The following is a 20,637-nucleotide window of genomic DNA, read 5'->3' as shown; positions in this document are numbered from 1 at the left end:
GCTCGGTTCTTTGGCTACCAGTTCTCCTTCTGGGCTCTTATCATACTGCGGCCATTCTTCCATAATACCTTTTGACGTACATTTGTAGTTGATGTAAAATTAACAGAATTATATTTGTTGGGTGTTTTGTGCATGCAATCTGTGTATTAAATACTTCAAAGTGTATATAACTGGTGTGTTTCCCATTCAATATTGATGATTTATCCATGTATCGTTTAAATATCATGAACGTGATCAAATTATTTTCTCTGTATCTCATTCTGTATCAGTAATCTGGTATACTTTTAATACCATACACACTGTCTACATCACGTGTTTACCTCTTTTACTTGTAAATCACAAATGCTTATTGTTTAAACTTTGTACGTATCCATATAAACGACTCCCATTTTTCTGTTTTCGTGATTTCACTTAAAGACCATATATATTAGTTTTATTCTCTTTTTTTTCAATTTATCCAAAGTGCATTTTCTTTTTTCTTATATACATTTTTTGAACTGTGATGTGTATTTAATGGTCATCGAGTAATTGTATCGACAGAATAATTATGTAGTTTAATTTAATCAGCTTTTATTGATCCTTATAACAGTTTAGTTCTGAATATATTGACTTTCACTTTATTTTACATATATTTGGCTGCGGTGTGTATTAATGGCCATCGATAAATTATTTCGACAGGGATAAATCATGCATTTTTAATAATGCCGTTTTCATTTACTCCTTTTAAATACAATTATTGTACCATTTTGGCAATAGCTTACTGGTACTGTACATTGACCAATATTATTTCTTCTGTTATAATAATAGTCGTGTACTTATTGTATAACCACCTCGACATCGGATACGATAAAAGACATTAAAAATGATGTATTTATTCATATCCATATACAATAAAAAGTTAACCCGTTAACTATATTTCAGAAGTGTTAACTCCCAAATCTACGTCAAGGTAGTTGTTAAAACAATTATTATAGTTTCCTTTTTTTAAGTTTCCCAACATTCTTACTTACCTATAGAGTACTATTATAAAATTAAAAAAAACATATACTTATAGCGATTTATTATACTTTTATGGTTTAAAACTGTGTGTTGATAGACAACGAGTTCATTGAAATACACTGTTTTCTACCTCCAACAAGAACTACTAAAACAAATTGTCTTTCATAATTGTGCTATAATTTGCAAATAAAAATATGTCCCTCGGCTTTAAACGTCTAGGCATGCAAAGAGTGATGTGATGTCAAAGTTATATCCAAAATGTTAAAACATGAATGTAAAATTAAAGGTAATGAAAACATTATATAACATTAATATTCCATTATCAATATTTTAGACGTGTTTATTCCTACACTTACGTTAAGCTAGCTGTTAAAACAGTTCTTAGGGTTTCTTTTTTCAATTCCCCATTATTATTGCTTAAGTACAGAGCACTGTCGAATAAATAGATTATAATAACAAAATACAAAATACTTCCAGCGGTTTGATTAATATTCTTTCTAATGAAAATTTTTGGATAGATACTAAATTCTAGTTCCGAATGGAGGGACAAAAACTTCGGATTCACCTACTAAACCGAAATGAAAAGACTTCATTTAAAGTTTAGATGTTAGATAGATTTAATGGCAGCTAACTGCTAACAGCTCAATTTTATCGGTAACAAACGGATAATATTACATGTCTTTCATAGCTATGCAGGTATTGTATATAGATCCTCTACACACACAAACACGTATCTTAAAGCGACTGTATATATGTATCCGAAACAAACCAGTTCTAATCAGATTAGTTGGTTTTACAGTGATATGCCAGAAAAACCCACTGTAGTGAAATGTATGTTGACTGTTTAAACTCGCTTGCGGTCTATCATTGTGTTCGGACGTGTTTTTATAGTTTTTTTAATATTTTTTTTTTATCTATTGTTATACTAATATCAAAGAGTTGTTTGTGTATTACTGATAACGAAATATATAGTTAGCTCTAATTTACAACAGCCATATGGTAATACATTAAAATAAAATTTATTTAACGTATACCTTAATATTTTCAGTAGATTTTCAATATTTCAGAAATTCTATAAATCAATTGTTTCAATCTAAAAAATAATAAATACAACTAAAAATAGAAGTAGCACACATTTAGTAGACATCTTTCTAAAGTACATTTTCTTAGTACATTTAAATCAAGTAATTTTGTTGAATGTAATTCTACTTCAAACATGCCAAATACGTAAATAATCATAAATATGACGCTATCAATGTCTTAACAAATTGCATGTGATGTGATTATGTTGTTTTTGTAACTTACATGCATACACATCTCGACAGAGGTTTTTATGTATTTTAAATCAATCAGTTTTTATTTTCTATTAGCCAACTTTCTTTCACGGCTACTAAAATTTGCAATTTTCATTTCAAAACACGTTCGCGAAGACTAAAATTCGCAAATTAAAAAAAAATAACGCTAATTCCTATCGATAGAGATGATGTCGATAATATTTTGCAGAGATAAACTTTTGCGGTTTGATTTTGATCGCGAAAAGCAAATTACACGCGAAAACAAAATTGGTTTACAGTTCATTTTAATTGTTGTGGCATTTTTGACAATATTTAGTTCACTGATACAACTGATTCCTACCAATAATTTGTTCTTCTATAAATGTCTTTTATTTATTGTTTAATCATCAAAACTTTGTTTAAAATGCACACACAACAATGATCTATTTATTCTTATTTACATTTTCTTATCTGTATACGACTATAAATATTTTATACGTTTTTACTCCTACGCGCCCGTTAAGCTAGTTATCAATACAGTTCTTAGGGCTTCCTTTTTTAAATTCCCAATATTCTTACTTCACAATGTAATACTGTCGGATACAACTATTGTAATAACAACTATAATGAAATACTTACAGCAGATTATTATACATTTTATGATTTAGAACTCCTGGTGGATGTAGAATAAGTTCGTTGAAATACACTTCTGCTACTTTCCAAAGGAAGGAAATAACTTCAAAACCACGTATTAAATCATATTGACTTCATTCAAATCTTAAATTTAAGATATATTTAATGACAACTAACTAAGCGTTATTTTATCGGTCACAAAGGTATAGTATCATATTTGTCTTTCATAACTATGATGTTATTGTACCTACAACAGGTACATACAAACGCACACTCCTTAACTTAGCATTTCAAAGTGGCGTAATGCCATGGTTATACCCGATGTTTTCAGACAAGCATATAACATGAAAGGTAATCACAACATTTTCGAATAAAATATTTTTAAGAGATTGACTGAAAAAAAAGAGTACATACTAAGTACAAAGTTGTATACTGTTATCCAATTGCGAGTATATTCAACATAAGGGAACAAAGCTTGAATGTTGAATACGCTCATATTGTAAACCGAATCACCATAAAACACATTTGACACCAATATCAAACAGAAAGTATGCCAAGATATTTGTATACGTTTGAATATTTTTTATATAACAGTCTAGTAAGTAACATATACGTGCAACGGTAAGGAATACATGTTAATGTGAGGAAAGCAAATATAACACATATAGATCAACTACTAAAGAAGATCATACATCATCATGTAACGTAGTAGAATATAAATCAGTTTTGATTTTCTATAAACTAATTTCCTTTTGCGGCTACTAAATTTCGCGATTTCTATTTGAGACACGTTTGTGAGGACCAACATTCGCGAATATAAATTGTTGTGTCATTATTGACAATAATTAGTTCACCCACCGATACAACTTCTTATTACCAATTATTTTTTTCTTTTATAATTGTATCTATTGTTTATTCATCAAGATAACATTGCACACGTAACAATGACCTGTTCATTCTTATTTACATGTTCGTATTTATATTCAATAATCAATATTTTATACATTTTTACTCCCAAACGCACATCAAGCTAGGTGCTAAAGCAGTTCATAGAGTTCTTTTTTAGATTCCTCAATATTCTTACTTAACAACTGAGTACAGTCGAATACAACTATTATAATAGCAAATAATATAAAATACTGCAGATTATTATATTTTTTTCATGATTTAAAACTATTTGTGGGCGGATAATACATCCTTGAAATACATTGCTTCCAAAATCGAAGTACACCAATGTTTTATCGGTGACAAAGGGATGGTATCACATTTGTTTTTCAGACATAAACATATAACATGAAACGTAATCATGACATTTTGCAATAAATTGTTTTGCTTTTTGAGAGATTTAAAAAAAAGTTCAAACTAAGTTCAAATTTGTAAACTGTTATGCAATTATATTAAAAAATTGAGAACAAAGTATGATTGTTAAATACTCATGTTGTAAAGAGTATCACCTTAAACTCCATATGATGCCTGTGTGGAATAGAACGTGTGCCACGACTTTTGAATATATTTTCTACATAACTTTTAATAAAGTCACAAAATGAACATTGAAGGATGTTTTCATCGTCAGTTCAATAAATAAAACAATACGTGTATAAAGAAATTCGTCAGAACATGCAATTATTTCTGTTAAAGAAATATATCAAGGTTTGTATGGTTTATGGAATCGCTATATTGACAGTTAAAATAAAAGGACAGGCAAAACCCATACATCAGACGGTACTATCATTAAATGCACAATGTAAAACATAACAGTGGTTCAAACAGTGTGTTTGGATGTTGGCAAAATATGTAACTTCCAGGTTTTTTTTATAGTATTTCTTTATTTGTATAGGGGCTAAGCACGTCTAAGGTAGCACATGCGTGAAAATATTAGAAAAAAAACTATTTTCAAATTTCAATCCTACATACTGACGGCTTCAGTTTGCAGCCGCTGTTTGTTATACATATGGGGAGGGGAATCATGGTAATCACCATGGATATGATGCTTTGAAGTCAGCTTATTTTATAATCAAGTGGTTCAAACGCTCTGACACACGTAACCTTCATCCGAGTCTAAGAAGTTTTTATTTTTTGTATTTCGAAAATCCAACAGACTCTGCTATTTTGTCCCGCCGTCCTCGTAATCCTGACGTCACGTCATTTTTCCTGACGCCATTTTATTGTTTCTGTCTGAAGTCAAAATGAATGTTTAGCCAATGAAAATCGCTCGAAGTCATATTACATTAAAGACATATCCAAAACTATTACACGGGCGAAATCACTGGATATAAGGCGGATTATGTGATAAATGGTTATATCAACCACAGAATAAAATATCGTTCCCGTTCGATACTTTTTTCTTTTGGTCGATATAACCATGTATCGATCTCATCAAAATGCTGTATTTGTATAATATTTTAATGAAAAATATTCATCAGAATAAGCAATTATTTCTGTTTAATTAATATATCAACGTCTGTATGGTTAATGAAATATCTATATTGACAGTTAAGATAAAAGGACAGACAATATCTAGAACTCAATCGGTATCATTATCAAATACACTTTGAAAAATAACCAAGTGGTTTAAACGGTGTATTGGATTTTTTCAAACTCAATAACGCTTTTTGAATTGTGTTGTTGTTGTTTTTTTTCTAAAATAAATCTTCTATTTTTATTATAATATTATGCAAAAAGGTTATTGTGGATTATTGATAAAGACATATGCATATAGCTCTAACTTATAACAGTCATAGGCCAATACATTAACATAAGACCTATATGATACCCTATTAGTTTAAGCCGGTTTTGTATTATTCAATATGTCAGAAGTTTTACAAAACCATTGTTTCAAAATTCAAAGTAATGAATAAGGATATAAATCAAATTATCAGACTTTCATTGTCGAAAGGTTTTTTATCAGTTCATCTTACCCTTATAGTTTTCTAAAGGGAACATAAAAGTAACCACAGTCTACATTTAGTAGGCATCACCCCATTTACACTATAAATCAAATAATTTTGTTAAATGTATTTTCTACTTCTCAAACATGTCTAATACGTTGTTATCATAACGAGGACGCAGACAATGTCTTCACTCATTGCACGTGATGGAATGATGTAGTTTTAACAACTCGCATGCACACAATATACATTATGCATAGTGTTGAAGTATTCCTGACCTCTAACGAACTGAATAATGTCGATATGATATGAAAATATGTCTCTATACTATGTATGTACAAAAAGATAGCCATTAAATATACACAAGTCGTTTGGTTATAAAATATAAACCTTGGTCATAACCATTGTGATTCTATGTATAAAAATGCAATAATCATTAAATTTGTTGATCACTCTGAAATATGACGATGGATATACCGTATAATTAGTGAAACAGTTACAATGAGGGATGCCTTGTTGTTCATTCATCTTTAGGAAAGTGGATATAACAAGAAAGCATATGTAGCACCTATACCGCACATCCTGAATTATGACGTTTTCAAAGGCTATACCTCATGAATACTTATAAATATACGAGCAAGAAAATAGGATATAAGAATATGATGCCAGTACATGTTAATGCTGGATCAGCATACTATCATCATTTTAAAGTATTTGGCACAAGTCTCTCGATTCGTAAATTCTAATGTATCTTTTCTACAAGAAATAATTAAAATATTTTGAGCAAAAGGACCTCTTTCACGAGCAATGGAAATTTGCCCATGAACCAATTTTATTAAAATTAAATGTTATATGTAGCAACATAAATACAAACCCTTAAAATACGTTTAAAAAATTCAAAAGGTCCCAGGGGCCTGTGCTATGGCTAAATTAAAGTTGCCCAGTAGAGGTGTGTGACAGGGTTCCCTTTTTGATCCAAAAAGGTATCAAAATAATGTTTTATGTCATCAAACTGTATTATTTTCTAAAGAGTATAAATAATTACATATTATGATCACAAATATGTAAGTGAAATGTAGCAAATACGATTTTGGCTACATTTTCAAAACCGAAAATGTCGAAATTTTGGGTGTTGTTTTCGGCAATGTCAATTATCAACAATGGTAATTCACCCACTTTCAGTTTGAGTGCACCAAAAATATTTTCTAAAACGTTTGCTCATTACCTGAAGTAAATATTGTGAAAATTTCAGAAAAATTGTGGACCGGTAAATTTGTCGTTTAAAGGTTATAATATGACAAAGTCTATTTTTAGTAACATTACATAATGATATGAATATGCTTATTTTGGATCATTCATCACGAAACTTAGGGTGTTAACATTAATATATAATCCAATACTCATCTTTAACGCTTGATATGATTCCAAATTGATTTATTTAGTGATACCTTGTAGAAAAATTAAGTTTAACATAATCAAAATTACAAATCATTTAGGTGTTTTAAGACCATAATAAGCTGTTTTGCATCTGAAATAGCTTCACTAATATGTCATGTTCTAATGATTTATTTTGTAATTATAGAGCATATTTACAGTGAATAGGGTGATTAAAAGGGATTCTGTAATTATGTGGTTTGAGAAGGAAGAGTTGCGAGGTTACATGGGTCATGTTGCAAACCCACAGTAGTTCAATTATTTGCAGGGCTAACACTTCTGAGAGATTAACATTTATGTCTATTTATGCTAACAAATGTAAATCTCATCACTTTAACATATTAAGATTATTATCTTGTTTTAAATTTTAAGTTTAATATGGTCTGAAAAATCATTTATATATCATTTTAGATTTAGATACATAATAAATAATTCTTTAATATTGCAAAATAACTAACTGAATGTAGCAGTTTTAATAATGAAAATAAACGTTAATTGTAAGTAGATTGTAAACACTTGATTATATCTTTATTGTCAATAATTATATTTGATTTCCATGTTAGTACTATTTGAAAATTAGAAAATTAAATAGCTTTACTGGGTATTACACACAAAAGAAAGGCTTCGATCACAGTACATGTACATTATGTATATACCCGTGGTAAAGAGTGTGTGGCGATGAAACCGTCTTATTCCATATAATACTATATAAACTGACTTTGAGTTTAGAATATATGAATTTTATTAGTAATTCTGAAGTATTCCTTATGGACAAAAACATCTCTGAAATGTTTATTAGCGAATGTGTTATAATCGTACAGAAATAATGGAGAAACAGTTAGACAGAAAATGAGAGTGTCTGATTAAACTGGAAATCATTTAGATGCAGTGTATTACATATACTGTATGTTATTTAGCTTTGTGTTACGTATAAAGTAATTTATTTGGCTCTCCCTGACATGTATAATTCATGTTGTTATAACCAAATTTCTTATAAAATCAAAATGTGATACCTGAAATGATATACCTTTAGCTATTTTGATTGATAGTAGGATGTGTTTACGATACACAAAGCTAATTATGAAAAATAAAACTGTGGACCTCAAAAACGTTTGACTGTTTCATTAACAATAAAAGATGCTGTTAGTTTTTAAACTGGAAAAAAATCTGAGTTAACCTTTATGGGATTCATGAAAATTCTGAAGAAAATACAAAAACTCGAAATCAAACTTCAGTTGGTTGATCCCGAGACATATATACATAGAGATTGGAAACTCATTCTTTGTCTTTTATTGACAGGCAGAGGGGCCTCCGGTTTATAGGCATTTTGCCCTGGCTAACTACTTTTAAGTGTATTCTTTTAAACACTATATTTTTGCATCTGCACAAAGTTTAAACATTATATCATGGTTTGATATGACCAGTTTTCCAGATTGATGTTATTTAATATGATTTTTGAAAGCATGAAAAGAAGCAATTTTACCTAGTTATCCGGGCATTTAAAACCAGAAGTGCGTTTTGTTTTATTAATAAATAAGTTCAAATATTTATTTTTTCTATCCAAAATCGTACTCAAACCATCGGAAAATTACTGAACTTTTACAACATACCAGAGTTATTCATCTGCCGACCGTAAAAATGGAATCTCTATGTGTATATGTTTCTGATTGCTCACAAAATGTTTTGAACAATCTAAATCTTACACTGCTAAGAAATATTTAATATAGTGAAATTAATACAATATCTGAACAGGAAAATGTCATATATCAATTTGTCTTTGATTTTTTAACATAAAAACTTGAAATGGCGTGATTTGATGCCATTGAGAGCACTTTGAAAGCACAATATTTTAAAAAGCAACATTATACATAAATGTACTAATATACTGGATGTGTGAAAATTGATACAAACTTGATTCTCTTACATAATAATCTACTCCCACCCATTTTTTTCTAAATTTTGTTATCATTTTACTTAATATGCCTTTCAGCTGTAAACAAAACGAATATTTCTGAGAATGCAGTTGCAATCATCATCTAGCTTGAAAAGTGGATGACAATGCCCTGAAATTCCGAAATACTTTGTTTTTTGTGACTCAATATTTTGATAATTATACCATATATAGGCTATAAAATCATATTACTTTACGTTTAATGTAACTAATGAGTATTAAATATGATTAAGAAATTAGTTTCTTTGTTTTATTAATTTTACGATTGCAAAGGGCCGTGGTGCGACCATGGTGTAATATTACTAAAAATACACCTTGCCTCTCTAAGACTTTTAAACGAGAATATTGTTCATATTTTATGGGAATGCAGGGAGACTCAGAGATTTTTGCAAACTATAGAGACACTTTTAGATGCTTTGTATATCCCATTTCAATATAATAAGCCAAGTTTTCTTTTTGGTATGTGTCTGAATGATAGACCTTCTCCAACAAATAGACTAGATAATGAAATTTTAATCATAATAAATTTTTACATATATAAAACAAGATGTCTACATAAAGCTTTAAATCCACATGCACTTCTTAATTTAATCCATGAGCATTATACTTCTCAAATACATATTGCTTGCAGCAATGGTGAAACTGCACATCAGAAATGTAAAAATGAATGGAGGAAATGGGAAAAACTCATGAAATTATAAGCACATTGATTTCTTGTGTATTCTTTTTTTTGTATGAAATATACTTATACTGGTACATATTATTGCATAATTGTAATATATATTAAGGGCAGGCATATTCATAAGCCTGACATTATTGATCTTTTTATTCTATTTTATCTAAGTATTCTTAAAATTCTAACACATACGTCTTAACAATTCCAAGCAAAACTCATGTTCACCGAGCATAAATGCCACAGTAATGGAAAAATATCAAAGTTTTTTGTTTTTTTTTTGTTTTTTTTTTGTCTCTAGCCCAATCTCTTTCTCTTTTATCTCTGTTCTCTTCCTCTCTTTCTCAATCTATTGTTTACTACTTTATTTTTCTTCTCCTTTTCTTGTTTCTTCTAATGTGTATGTATGTGTGTAAAGATGAGTATGTAAGTGAGGACTTTTCTTGTTTGTGAGAAAAATATAATATATGTATGTGGGAGTAGGTGCGTGTATGTGGTGTAAGTGGTATGAATGTTGTGTGATGCCTTTATTTATACCAACAGCTCAATTATGTTTAGTTAATGAATTATGATCATTAATATTACTAAGGAAGATTTGAAAGGACCTATGATAATGATGAGTGATTATGAAAATGAGGATCAGTTATATATAATGATGCTGATGAATGATAATGATGATGAATGATAATGATGACATGAATGATAAGGATGATGAATGATAATGATGATGAGATGATAATAAAGATGATGAGATGAATGATTACAGCATTGAGGATGGATGGCCATGATGATGAGGATGAGTGATGAAAATGATGAATTACTGTAAATTTATGAGTAAATGTAAATGATGAAATGATTTGATTGGTGAAAGTGATGATGAATGGCTATAACTTATGAGAATGATAATTTTGAGTGTGTTGATGAGGATCAATTGTGACTGATGAGGATGAACTTTTAAATGTGAATGAAAATCTGGTGAGAATGATAATGATGATAAGAAATAATGTGCATGATTAGAAGGAATATGATAAGCTATATAATTTAAAAATAATTAATTAAACTGTTTTGTCTATATATTATTGCTGTTGGAAAAAATAAAACAATTACAAAAAAAAAAAAAAAAAAAATACACCTTGCCTCTCTAAGACTTTTAAACGACAAATTTACCGGTCCTTAATTTTTCTGAAATTTTCACTACAAATACTTCAGGTAATAAGCCATTTTTTTAGAAAATATTTTTGGTGCACTCAAACTGGAAGTGGGTGAAATGTCATTGTTAATAATTGATATGGCCAAAAATAACACCCAAAATTTCGATATTTTCGGTCTTAAAAATGTAGCCAAAATTTTATTTACTACATTTTACCTACATATTTGTGATCAAAATATGTAATTATTTATACTCTTCATAAAATATCACAGTTTAATTATGTTAATATTGATCTGTATTACTTAGCACCTTGAATTTTGATACTGAATGATCTCAACAGAATGTTATTAATTATGTATCTTATAATTGATATGTTCTAATTTCTTCCTTTTGTAATTGTAAATGTTGAGTAATTGATGGCAATATTTAGTTTAATAGCAAAACTATAGTATCCATTATCATGGCTTTAGGCCATGGGCTAGGAGGGTCCCACATGCACCCCCCCCCCCAAACCTCCGAACCAATATTTTTCTGAACCCTTATGACCCACTGATCACAAATCCAAATGTTAACATTGCATAAGTTGGGATGAACTTCCGGTTATGACGTCATCAAGATGGCCGCCATCTCGAATTTCACTAAAAATTGAAAAATAGTCATAACATTAACATTTTTCAACCGAAGTAGACAAATGAGGTATCAAAATGACCACAATAGAACAACAAATACATATCAGGACCAAAAAATCCAATATATGTAGTGATTTCTACGCAGGAAATGAAAAAATCGGATTTAAAGCTCAAAAATGGTGATTTTTCAGCAAATTTTTCATATTTTGTTTGACGCAGCAAAAATGTTTCCCAACAGCAATCTATTATTTCTAATAAGTTTTTTGACCACTTGTCAATCAGTTTAAGCAACAAAAACAACCAAAACCAATGTTAACATCGTATAAGTTCCGGTTATGACGTCATCAAGATGGCCACCATCTCGAATTTCACTGAAAAATGAAAAATAGTCATAACATTGGCATTTTTCAACTGAAGTAGACAAATGAGGTATCAAAATGACCACAATAGAACAACAAATACATGTCGTGACCAAATAAGCCAATATATGTAGTGATTTGAACGCAGGAAATGAAAAAAATAATATTTCAAGCTCAAAAATGGTAATTTTTCAGCATTTTTTTCATATTTGGCTTGACGCAGCAAAATTGTTTCCCAACAACAAATTGTTATTCACAATCAGTTATTTGACCTCTTATCAATCTGTTAAAACAACAACAACAAAAATATATAGAAATGCAAAAAAAGAATTATTGTTATACCCTCAATTTTATAGATTAGCAGCGTCTCAAAAATAACACAACACCTACTGATAGCGTAACAAATGTAACCAAAGCTAAGCCTGTGTTTCCGTTAATATCATTAACAGTTCCCAAAGCGTTTGTGTCTTTGAAAATGAGCACATTCATTGTTTATTTCCTATGCATAGCATAAGCAAAATGTCATATGGTTACTACAATGTCACTAATATGTCTTTCACTGGTTCTCAATGATAACCATTATCATTGTGCGTGCTTTCTCGCCTCACTGACCTATCCACTGAAGAGACTCGGCATATCTGGTAGCTGGTACATGCAGTCCGAATCAGAGTACTCGAGATATCAGTATTCAATTCGTCGAAATGTGACACTGCATTATCAGTGTTGTTCTAGCCTTTTATGACCCATCCATGACCAGAGTTCATATCAGGAACAACAGGTTCAGGGATGTGGGATCTCTTTCAGATTCTAACATATCGTACGTATATGCTGTTTCAGACTTCTCCGGCATAATGGAAATTACACCAGATGCACATTCTTCCAATGGTGGAATTGGTTCTCTTAAGCACATAACTCCATAATTCGTATGAAGTACTATTCATCAATCTTGTGGACCCTCGTGCAACCATAAATGGCACTGGTGATATCATCGAGGTAATTAATGAGGGCATAAATGTTAAATGTTTTTCATTGGTCTGACTTTTCCCACTCCCTTGAAGGTGCTGGTTGTGTCACATCTGGTGTATGCGCAAAGAGACCATTGAAGACTCTCCAGTAAAAAGTTCTCTAAAGTGCTTTCCAGACTTGGCAAAGAGTGAAACTTCACTGCAGACCTCATTTATGACCTCAAAGAATCCACCTGTGCCACCTATGGTCACTGAGGTTCACAAGAATTAGGAATTGTGCTTCATACGAATTAAGGAGAACCAACTCAACCCTCCGCAGAATGTTGATCTGGTGTCTTTTCCATCATGCCGGGGAAGTCTGGAACATCATATACGATATGTGAATCTAGGTGAAACTAGGTTGGAAACAGGAAGAGCTCCCACATCCCTGAAGCCGATGTTTCTGATCTTAACTCTGACCATGGACAGTTGACAAGTTAGAACCACGATGGTAACCCGGTAATGTAATGTCACATCAGGTCACCGAGGTCGAAGACGACACTCTGGCGAGAAAGCACACACAACGAAAATGATTAGCATTAAGAACTAGTGAAAGAAATATGTGACACTGTAGTAACCATCTTATATCTTGCGTTATACACAGGAAATAAACAATGGATGTGCTCATTCTAAAAGACACAATATGTTTCGAAAAGGGTCATGGTATTTACGGAACTTTAATTTGATACCCTATAGCTATTAGTTAGCGTTTTGCTGTAATAATTCAGTTTGAGAGGCTACTAGTCTACAAAATTTCGAGCATGAAAATGGATTATTTTGAAGTCCCACTTAGATATTCAGCCAACTTTAAATTCAAATTTGTTAAGATATAAATCGTCAATAGCCAATGTTATATTCAGGAAATTCCAAGACACCAGGAAACTGTAGTGTTAGCGGTTTGGAAAAAATAACAATCATATGCCGCATCCGGTGATGTTTTGTAAACCAAATGATGGTATAACAAATCTCTGTTGCATTTCTATATATTTTTGTTGTTGTTGTTTTAACAGATTGATAAGAGGTCAAATAACTGATTGTGAATAACAATTTGTTGTTGGGAAACAATTTTGCTGCGTCAAGCCAAATATGAAAAAATGCTGAAAAATTACCATTTTTGAGCTTAAAATATTTTTTTTTCATTTCCTGCGTTCAAATACTACATATATACAATTTATACCAATAAATACATTTATGTTATATTTCGAAATTTTATGTAAATCGAGTTCACTTGAACCGATTTAGACATATGGCTATGTACCTTGAAAGATAAAGTAAATCGAGTTATCCCTATACCGATTTAGGTGATAAGCCAATCAGAACTGGTTATTCGGTCACGTGACAAAACAAAGAAAAAATTTCGCTTGGGAAGATCTGTGCTCGGAATTCTGATTTTTATCTGCTTTTATTCGCATTGTGTTCTTTAAATTCCAAAGAAATTAGATCGGATTCAGGTGGGACAATACTTTTTGCGTGTGATTGCCCAGTGAGAGAATCATGGTGAAGTCTACTGCAAGGATTCATTCAACGATGTCGTAGAAATGTGGACATACCAGGCTAAGTAGGTCACGACGGCGTCAGTGTTTGTAAACAAAGCGCACATGTTAGCCTACACGAATGTATAGCCTATATTTAGACTTATGTTGAACATTGTGATCCTTGGTCACTCGTTTATTCGTAGATTGAGGGATCGTGTTGTTGATGATCCCTCTTGTCGTAATCTAAAACTGTCACCGGAAAATTTTAATTTATTATTCCGAGCACAGGGAGGATTGACTGTAAACAAACTGTTTAAACGTGCGGACCTCCTTTCGTTCCACCATCCGGACATTGTTTATTTACAGATCGGTGGTAACGATCTCTGTACATCATCACCAGCGGATGTCGTTAACCGAATTTTGGACTTAGTTGAAAAACTTATTACAAAAAACAAAGCTTGTCACATTATAATCGGACAATTGTTTTGGAGGAACAGCGTTGCCACTGATAACTACAATGAAAAGGTGATCAGAACAAATTTACTACTTGCAAAAGGGACAGAGTCTAGCAGCTACATCACCTTCTGGAAACACCGGGCTGGCTTTTGGAAAACAGATCTTTCCTTCTTGTGCAGAGATGGGGTTCATCTGAATCAACAGGCCCAACTCAAATACCTCCAAAGTGTCAAGGCTGCTATTTTGACAGTGTCAAAAAGAATGGACAACTAGTTTGGGTACTGCAAGGTAATATTAATTAGAATTATCCTAATTGCAGTAAAGCTAGTATATACATAGATCTGGTACTGTTTTCCAGATACATGTACTTGGCTCTATATTGGGTACACTATTTACATTAAATTCAAAAAGATTATTGTTTGGTGTACAGTGTTACACCAAATTTACACATTTGATTGTTCGGTGTACAGTATTACACCAAATTTACACATTTGATTGTTCGGTGTAAAGTATTACACCAAAATTACACATTTGATTGTTCAGTGTACAGTATTACACCAAATTTACACATTTGATTGTTCGGTGTACAGTATTACACCAAATTTACACATTTGATTGTTCGGTGTACAGTATTACACCAAATTTACACATTTGATTGTTGGTGTACAGTATTACACCAAATTTACACATTTGATTGTTCGGTGTACAGTATTACACCAAATTTACACATTTGATTGTTCGGTGTACAGTATTACACCAAATTTACACATTTGATTGTTCGGTGTACAGTATTACACCAAATTTACACATTTGATTGTTCGGTGTACAGTATTACACCAAATTTTACACATTTGATTGTTCGGTGTACAGTATTACACCAAATTTACACATTTGATTGTTCGGTGTACAGTATTACACCAAATTTACACATTTGATTGTTCGGTGTACAGTATTACACCAAATTTACACATTGATGATTGTTCGGTGTACAGTAGTACACCAAATTGTTACAATTTCAAGATGTTCGGTGTACAGTACTGCACCAAATTGACATTTTGAGTGTTCGGTGTACAGTATTACACTTAATTGATATGATAATTACACGGTGTATAGTATTTACACAAATTTAAAATTGACTGTTTTTACAGTATTAAAATAAAGTGTTTGGTGTACAGTACTGCACACAAAAATTGACACTTTATTTTTTCAGTGTAATATCACATGCATACACCATCATATTATTGTTTTCGGTGTACAATATTTACACAAATTTTATCTCTTGGTACAAATTTGAAATTTACAATTTGGCTGTCCAATGTGCAATATTGGACTAAAATGTCTGATTATATAGTATATTAATGGTAATCTTATACTATTCATGATCAGTATACAGTATTGATTACAATATTTGCCCCGTTTGATTATTTGGTGTACATTATTACATCAAATTAAAACAGTAGTTGTTTGTCTGTTCAGGGGTGCACATGCATGGTTTAGGTACAGTATAGACCATTTATGAACTCTATGCTGGTCTTGGTATAATTATCTATATATACATGAGATATGCCATATTGACCATTTCTCTGCTTTGCAATATATTATTATTATCATAAAGTTAAATGACACCATTGCAAGCTGGCTTGTTATACATAACTCTTTTCAGAAATCTAATTCATTATAGCATTTACACTGACCTGTTATATATGTGTGTATATATCTATACATATATACAGAGAGAGAGCCGAGATGCCTTCATATTCATAATTAAAGGGCAGGGGTATGCCTTAATATGTTGAGGCTAACTTGACTCATGATCAGTATATTTAACAATGAGTATATGTGAATGACAAGGAATACATATACATTCTCTAATTCTCTATAAGGAGAGCTCGAGTATATAATCTGTCATTTGGGTTTAATGACTATATTATGAATCAAAATCATGATCAGTAAAACTTTTGTTTATAAACCAAATGCTATATGATCATGATTGACGTTTGTTTGTACAACACTGTTGTTTATCACGATAGATATATTAGTTCATGTTTTCGGGTTCCATTTTATTAATTTTTCCGGACAGTAAAAAATGGCACCCAAAAGAACAACTCAACCTGAAAAGACGGCTGCATCCTCTAAGGCCAGCAACAAGAGGCAGAAAACAACTACATCGACACCTGAAAGCTTAAGTGTTCCCACCGCCAGTACTCCCGACTTGGACTATGATAAATTGGCAGCGGCCATGCTCAAACAAATGTCAGCTCAGCAGAAGGCTGCCTTAGAAACAATCACGGTCAGAGAAGATACAGTGCCTCCTGTACATGTTCCGGTTGCAGTGTCCGTGGCTTCTGAGGTGTCGACCCCCACCGCCACACCGGTACCAGCGACCTCGAGTAATCGTGCTCAGTCATCACAATCAATGAACTCGAACTTACATGTTGTAGACAGCAACCAGGGCAACCCAGTCATATCTTTGATTGAGAATTTATTTGGAAACCATGGTGAGTTCATTGATGATTCCAACAATAAAACAACAGGTCCACTTAACCTGTCTGCTGGTATTCCATTAGGAGCGGGGGTGTCAGATAGAATCAAAAACAAAATATGGGGGGAAGAATATATAGATTTGAAAATCCTACTCCCCACATACACTGAGGAACCGCTTGCTGTTAACATCACAGCTGGTTCTTTTTCTATCAATCAAGGCCATACACAGAAGCAACCATTGTCCATAGATCAATGGACTACATGCTTCAACACTTTCACAGCAATTTACATTTCCAAATGTCCTGAGGAAGCTGCAAACCTCTTAAAATATGCAGCAACCATCAGGGAAATAGCTGCTAATCATGGCGATACGGCATGGCGCCATTATGATGAAACATTCCGGCGTCTTCGTCTTGCTCATCGACAACCATGGCAAAAGCCAATAGATGAGCTTTACACAAAGGCAGCAAACTTGAAGCCTTTTCGTGGCCAACATTTCTCTGTCAAAAAACAACAAAACGGACCTCGCCCCTTTCGCCAAAAAGTCTGCTTTGCTTTCAACAGAGGTATGCCTTGTACCGCATCCCCATGCAAATTTAAACACCTGTGCCAAACCTGTTTTGGAAATCATTCCAAAACAAAATGCTATAAAGCAAAACAAAATTTCGGCCAGAAATCCCCAGCCACACATTCCAACGCCAGTTAATCTTGAAATCCTTAGGCAGGAATTGGAAGGATACAATCCTGTCCCTCTAGAAAAACTTCTTTTGGGCTTTTCAAAGGGCTTTTCCTTAGGTTTTGAGGGAGAAATTGTAAGTGGTTTTTCTAATAATCATAAATCTGTTAGAGATAATCCATTAGCTGTTACTGCTAAAATTAAAAAAGAATTAGAGCTAGGTAGGGTAAAAGGCCCATTTAACACACCTCCTTTTGAATCTTTTGTGTGCTCACCACTAGGTCTTATACCAAAATCTGTTCCTGGAAAATTTCGAGACTTATACATGATTTGTCATATCCAGAAGGTAATTCAGTAAATGCCGGTATTTCAAAAGAAAATTCTAAAGTATCTTATGATACCATAGACCAGGTCGTTTCTCTTGTCAAAAAGTTTGGGAAAGGGTGTTTATTAGCTAAGACAGACATAGAAGATGCATCTTAGAAGAAGTTCAAAATAGTGTTTTCAAGATGATTTTCTACCCCCTTTGTCGCTAGACCCATCTTGGAATCAGAAATGCAAAAAATGATCTTAACACTTTAATAGGGCCATTAATATTAAATGCAAGGTTTGCCCAGGGTTTTCAGCCAAATCGCACAGGCCCATCTACAACTTATTATCTAGAAGTTTTTGAACTTAATTCAAAATGCCTTGAATGTTTACCCCTAGATAAGCTAGACAAAGTAAGATATGGCGGCTGTGGCGGCCATGTTGGATTTCTTAGATAGACCCGAAAAATGAAAATGCACTTTTCGAGACCATGTCAGGATCATTTCATGCAAAAAAGTAAAACTTGACTCAAAACGGCAACAGTCCTTAATAGGGCTGTTAAACTTTGCATTGCAGTGGTTTGAACCAGTGGTTGCTTTCTTGGACGCCTAATTGACTTGTCTACTATTGCTATAGCAATCAAAATGAATTTTTCAATTAGATTGACTATGGCGGCCATCTTGGATTTGACGAATAAAAAACAACATTTTAGTCAACAATTCATGGAAAGTTTTCAATGCAATTTCACCAAATGGCTTACTGTTAGAACCTATTTGAAAATGTTACACTGATTCAAAATGTAGTTTTAAGCTTTGAACTTTTGGAAACCATTTTTGCTATTCATGTATCAGGAAAATCATAATACAACACTTTGTCGGGACCATGTCAGGATCATTTTAATGCAAGTTTCAGGAAATCACAAACAAGCACTGGTCTTAGAACTTGAGATGAAGTTCAAAATGTGTTTTCAAAAATAATTATGTCCAACAATCACTGCAGTTGCTTTCAGCGGATCGACCCGAAAAATAAACAACAGTTTGTCGGGAAATCTCACAGATCATTTCATGTCAAGTTTAGCCATTACATTACCTTTGAACTTTAAGTGGTAGGAAATTCAAAATGTGTTTTCAAGATGCATAAGGAATACATGCCCATCGAGCATAGCCATATGTCGTCTGCTCTGGTTTTAAATCGACCAAAAAAGGACGTGAACACTCTTTCCTTACTTGAAAATGTCACCATGTCAGGATCATTTCATGCAAAATCAGCCAAGCACTCGCTTGCCTCTAAGAACTTCCATGAAGTTATAAATGTGCATCCCAAGATGCGATGCTGCATCTTGCTATTTAAGATCGACGCACAACAAATAACGTTAAACATTCTGCGTACTTGCGCAGTCAGGAAATTTCTGCAAAGTTTCAGCCAAATGCAACCGGTAAACATTAGGTCAGTTCAAAATGTGTTTAGGAAGATGGCTTTGTGGCGGCCATCTTTGGATTTTTAAAATACACCCGGTAAAATACACACTTGTTTAACATTGCATCGAGATAGCACTCATGTGTCATCTCATTTCATGTTTAAGTTTCAGCTAAATCTTGAGGACTTGACACACTCTTTCCTTGAGAAAACCCATAAAGGGCCCCCTTTTTCAAAGATGACATGGCAATCCTGTATGTGATACACTTGTATGCCGAAAAATAACAAGCAGGGATCCATGTAAGATAGTCATGCAAGTTTTGCATTGGACTTTGCACAGTTGTAGAAGCTGAAAATTGGGTATTTGTTTGTTGCAGCACAATTTTTCTGTTGGTGGCGTTGGAATCTTGCAGTCCAAAAAAAATAACAATGCTTTTCGTAAAATGTGAAGGATCATTTCATGCAAGTTTCATCACACCAAAGATGTGTCCTGTGTAGAGCTTTGATAAGAAGTGCACATATCAAAGCATTTGTTAAGAGGCAGAGTTGTTGTAAAGAGGTCAGGGTTTGCCTCTTATGACAACTTATCAAATATAACTGTCTTATTCTTAAATGCTTGAATTGGGTTGCCCAATATATTTTTCATATCATGATCATTCAAGAACTACTTAATGTTTGATGTTGCATTGATGTTAGAATGCCTTTATGGTGCATATAAAATTGAATCTTCAGCTTTATGCTATATAGATACAATGTATACATGGTAATTTGACATTATTAGATGTTGGATTAAGTCTAAGCTTAATTATATGTTCCATGTTCTTGTA

General features: G+C 32.5%; 2 protein-coding genes across 2 annotated transcripts; both read left to right on the top strand.

The window, feature by feature from the left end:
- The first annotated feature begins 14,160 nt into the window (after nt 1-14,160).
- On the top strand, nt 14,161-15,757 carry LOC138330101 (uncharacterized). The gene has a single exon (XM_069277475.1). The coding sequence runs from the start codon at nt 14,632-14,634 to the stop codon at nt 15,196-15,198; it is 567 nt and encodes a 188-aa protein (XP_069133576.1). The 5' UTR covers nt 14,161-14,631; the 3' UTR covers nt 15,199-15,757.
- A 148-nt stretch (nt 15,758-15,905) lies between these two features.
- LOC138330100 (uncharacterized) lies at nt 15,906-18,555 on the top strand. Its single transcript, XM_069277474.1, has one exon. The coding sequence runs from the start codon at nt 17,012-17,014 to the stop codon at nt 18,113-18,115; it is 1,104 nt and encodes a 367-aa protein (XP_069133575.1). The 5' UTR covers nt 15,906-17,011; the 3' UTR covers nt 18,116-18,555.
- Nucleotides 18,556-20,637: the final 2,082 nt, after the last annotated feature.

This window comes from Argopecten irradians, chromosome 8 (genome assembly GCF_041381155.1).
Source record: "Argopecten irradians isolate NY chromosome 8, Ai_NY, whole genome shotgun sequence".
NCBI classification, from domain to species: Eukaryota; Metazoa; Mollusca; class Bivalvia; order Pectinida; family Pectinidae; genus Argopecten; species Argopecten irradians.
The sequence above is the reverse complement of the archived record's forward strand: the minus strand, read 5'-3'. Positions and strand labels throughout refer to the sequence as shown.

Bases quoted from the DNA above. Each gene is read 5' to 3' on its own strand.
- LOC138330101 (XM_069277475.1), top strand. From the start codon at position 14,632: ATGTTGAACATTGTGATCCTTGGTCACTCGTTTATTCGTAGATTGAGG.
- LOC138330100 (XM_069277474.1), top strand. From the start codon at position 17,012: ATGGCACCCAAAAGAACAACTCAACCTGAAAAGACGGCTGCATCCTCT.